The sequence below is a fragment of the Gymnoscopelus braueri genome (genome assembly GCF_963280865.1).
Source record: "Gymnoscopelus braueri genome assembly, chromosome: 20".
Classification (NCBI taxonomy): domain Eukaryota; kingdom Metazoa; phylum Chordata; class Actinopteri; order Myctophiformes; family Myctophidae; genus Gymnoscopelus; species Gymnoscopelus braueri.
Window position 1 is genome coordinate 10,090,867 of NC_137622.1, and position 2,710 is coordinate 10,093,576.

General features: G+C 36.8%; 1 protein-coding gene across 1 annotated transcript; it reads right to left on the reverse strand.

Annotated features, from left to right (window-relative positions):
* Window positions 1-279: 279 nt before the first annotated feature.
* Window positions 280-2,153, reverse strand: LOC308076325 (uncharacterized protein; the record flags this gene model as incomplete). Its single annotated transcript, XM_080416562.1, has 5 exons — window positions 280-613; window positions 799-897; window positions 1,039-1,173; window positions 1,321-1,365; window positions 1,992-2,153. 5 exons carry the CDS (start codon window positions 2,151-2,153, stop codon window positions 575-577), a joined length of 480 nt encoding a protein of 159 aa, XP_080272688.1. The 3' UTR covers window positions 280-574.
* Window positions 2,154-2,710: the final 557 nt, after the last annotated feature.

Consider the following 2,710-nt stretch of genomic DNA (forward strand, 5'->3'; position numbering starts at 1 on the left):
ACAAATATGTTTTATTTGAGTTGTTTCTGCACAGAAATAAAATGTATATAACTGATATTACTTACTCTACAATATTCAACAATCATAAATAAATAAATAGATATCCAACTGAAATAAATAAATAAATAGATAAAACAAAAAACAAAAAACAAAAAATATATAGATATAATATATAGAAAGATAAATATATAACATATATCCAGCATAGACATACATTCATGTGTCTTGTCCTCCATTTCATCTCATGACATTTTAGATTTAAGCTATATATAGTCTCTGTCAGGTGGAAACCTCCAAAACTGTTACTTTTCAGGATTCATGTTCAAAATGAGCAAAAGTAGCAGATCTACAAGCTATGAGCATGTCCTGCTACTTTTAATATTTGTGCTACACTGTAGTATGATCAAGTAGGGCAATATATAGCAACAAAGGGTTTTCAGAAAACTGTGAGGATTTAGAAGACATTTTTAGAATCGGCCTCAGGTCTTAATGGGTTAATTAAAAACGTGGAAACAGGATCTCTGTCAGGGCTCACGGGTGCCTGGACAGAACTTCTTCTTTTTGGCCTCCCTCCTTAAACTGTCTTGTGAACCCCATGTCCTGGGTCAATTCTCTGCATGAAACACAGTGTTCAAATGAGTAACAATAATCACTGAACACTACAAATAGATGAAAACTAAAAGCTACTTAACTAGAAAATGTGTCATAAATGACCACAATTATAGTACCACACAAATATTGTCTTGTATGTGTAAGTGGTGAGAGTACACATAGCATGTGTACGCCAGGGCTACTTACGCATTCTTTCTCATTCATTTCCTGAAGGAAGGCCCTGTACTCATGTATTGCAGACTTCAGTGATCTGACTTTCTGACTTGACTTGCACACTTTCTTGTCCTATTAAAGAAAGAAAGAAAAAAAAGGTTAACTTAGAGTTTTTGGATACAGTTTGCACATCAGCCACAAAGTTGTGGCTGGTTGACGGTGTGAGATTCAAGAGATTCAAACTAATTCAGAAGAAGAAAATGCGTCACTAACCAGGCGATGATGTGTTGAGAGAGTTCCAGCTCCAGATTTCAGTTTCTCTAAAACGACACTGTCCTTTAAAGGCGTGTTATTCATTTCCTGCACGAAATGCTCCAGGTCCTTGGCAAAGGTACCGCTGCAGTGACACTATGGAACAAATGACAAAGCCAGGTCAGGGTACTGCAGTTGTGCCGAGTAGAACAAATAAAATGTGTCTTGAACAGAGCAAGAAGAACATAAAATGCCTGCATGGATCATTCTGAGGTCTCGATAATCAACTCATAGATTACTTACTGCTTCTTCTCTCATATCGTTTGTTGGTACTTTAAAGTGCATTTTCTGTAGAAATAGAGATAATAACATTTATTTTATTATTAACCCACTGGATGGTGATGACAAGATTATAATGATCACATTCACATGTTACAGTATGCAGATAAAAGTCTACACTAACACTGATTCTCTTCAGTGCAAGACCCGGTCACAGTGCAACTGTACAGAGTAGGGCTGTCACGATCTTCATAACATTTTACTTGACAATTACTCGTCTTACACATAATTCTAACAAATGGGGAAATAAGAATTGCGGAAATAGATGCATGGAAATGATTATGACGATTATGCAAAATAATTGTGATTATCTGAAATAATTGCGATTAAGCGATTATATAATAATTGTGACAGGCCTAGTACAGAGTCAAATTCTGAGACCCCAGTATAAAAATACGTTTTGGCTAAAATTGAATTAAAATTTCATGAGAAATAGATTGTAGGTGATGATATTGAACCATATTGTTACAATATTCACTACATAATTATATTGTTATAATTTCAACTGAATTGAATAGTGAAATGAAACGTATTTCACTCATTTGGGTGGAGGACTCCCTGGAATCCTCTGAATGGACCCCTTGGGTATATTACAAGAGAGATCACAAAAATATTGTGTCCACAATACTACTTACAGTAGCCGAGCTGAAAGTCCTGTTTTTTCCTATTTCCTCGAGGAAAGAGATGATCTCTTTGATGGCGGTTCTGGCCTCCAGAATTGCCTTGTAACCAGCCTCCGTGGCACCCACTGCCTTGGCATCAGCCTTGCAGAGATGCAGCAGGACAACTACAATCATCATGTACTTCATATTCAAATACTTTTTCTTCTCTCTCTTCTTCTGTTTGCTTTTGCAGTCTCAGGTGTGTGAAGTGATGGTGAATGCGATCTGAAACTGCCTTTTTATGGCCCAAAGAAGAGGAAGTTGTGGTGTCATCACACACGCCTACCTTATGTGGAAATACTAATGAAGGTCTGATTTTAATTGGAATCTTAATATCAATCAGTCACATCAGGATTGCCCAGTGATTATGTGTCACTGACCAATATCCACAAAAAGTGCACAATTTAGATTCCTTTACACGTATTTCACAATTTTTAATTCATGCTGACATATGATATTTTGTGATTAATCAACGAGGACACTTTTTCCACTGTTCAGCTGAAAAATGCTGGGCAATGCGCAACCCTCCTGGTGTTAAATGATATATGTTGCATTTATATAGCACTTTACAATGTGCATTACATTTACACACTGTGCATTACATGGCCGAAGAAAAAGTGCAAGACAACAACTTGCTCATCGGGAGCAGTTAGGGGTGTCTTGCTCAAGGACACTTCAACACAAAGCCAGGG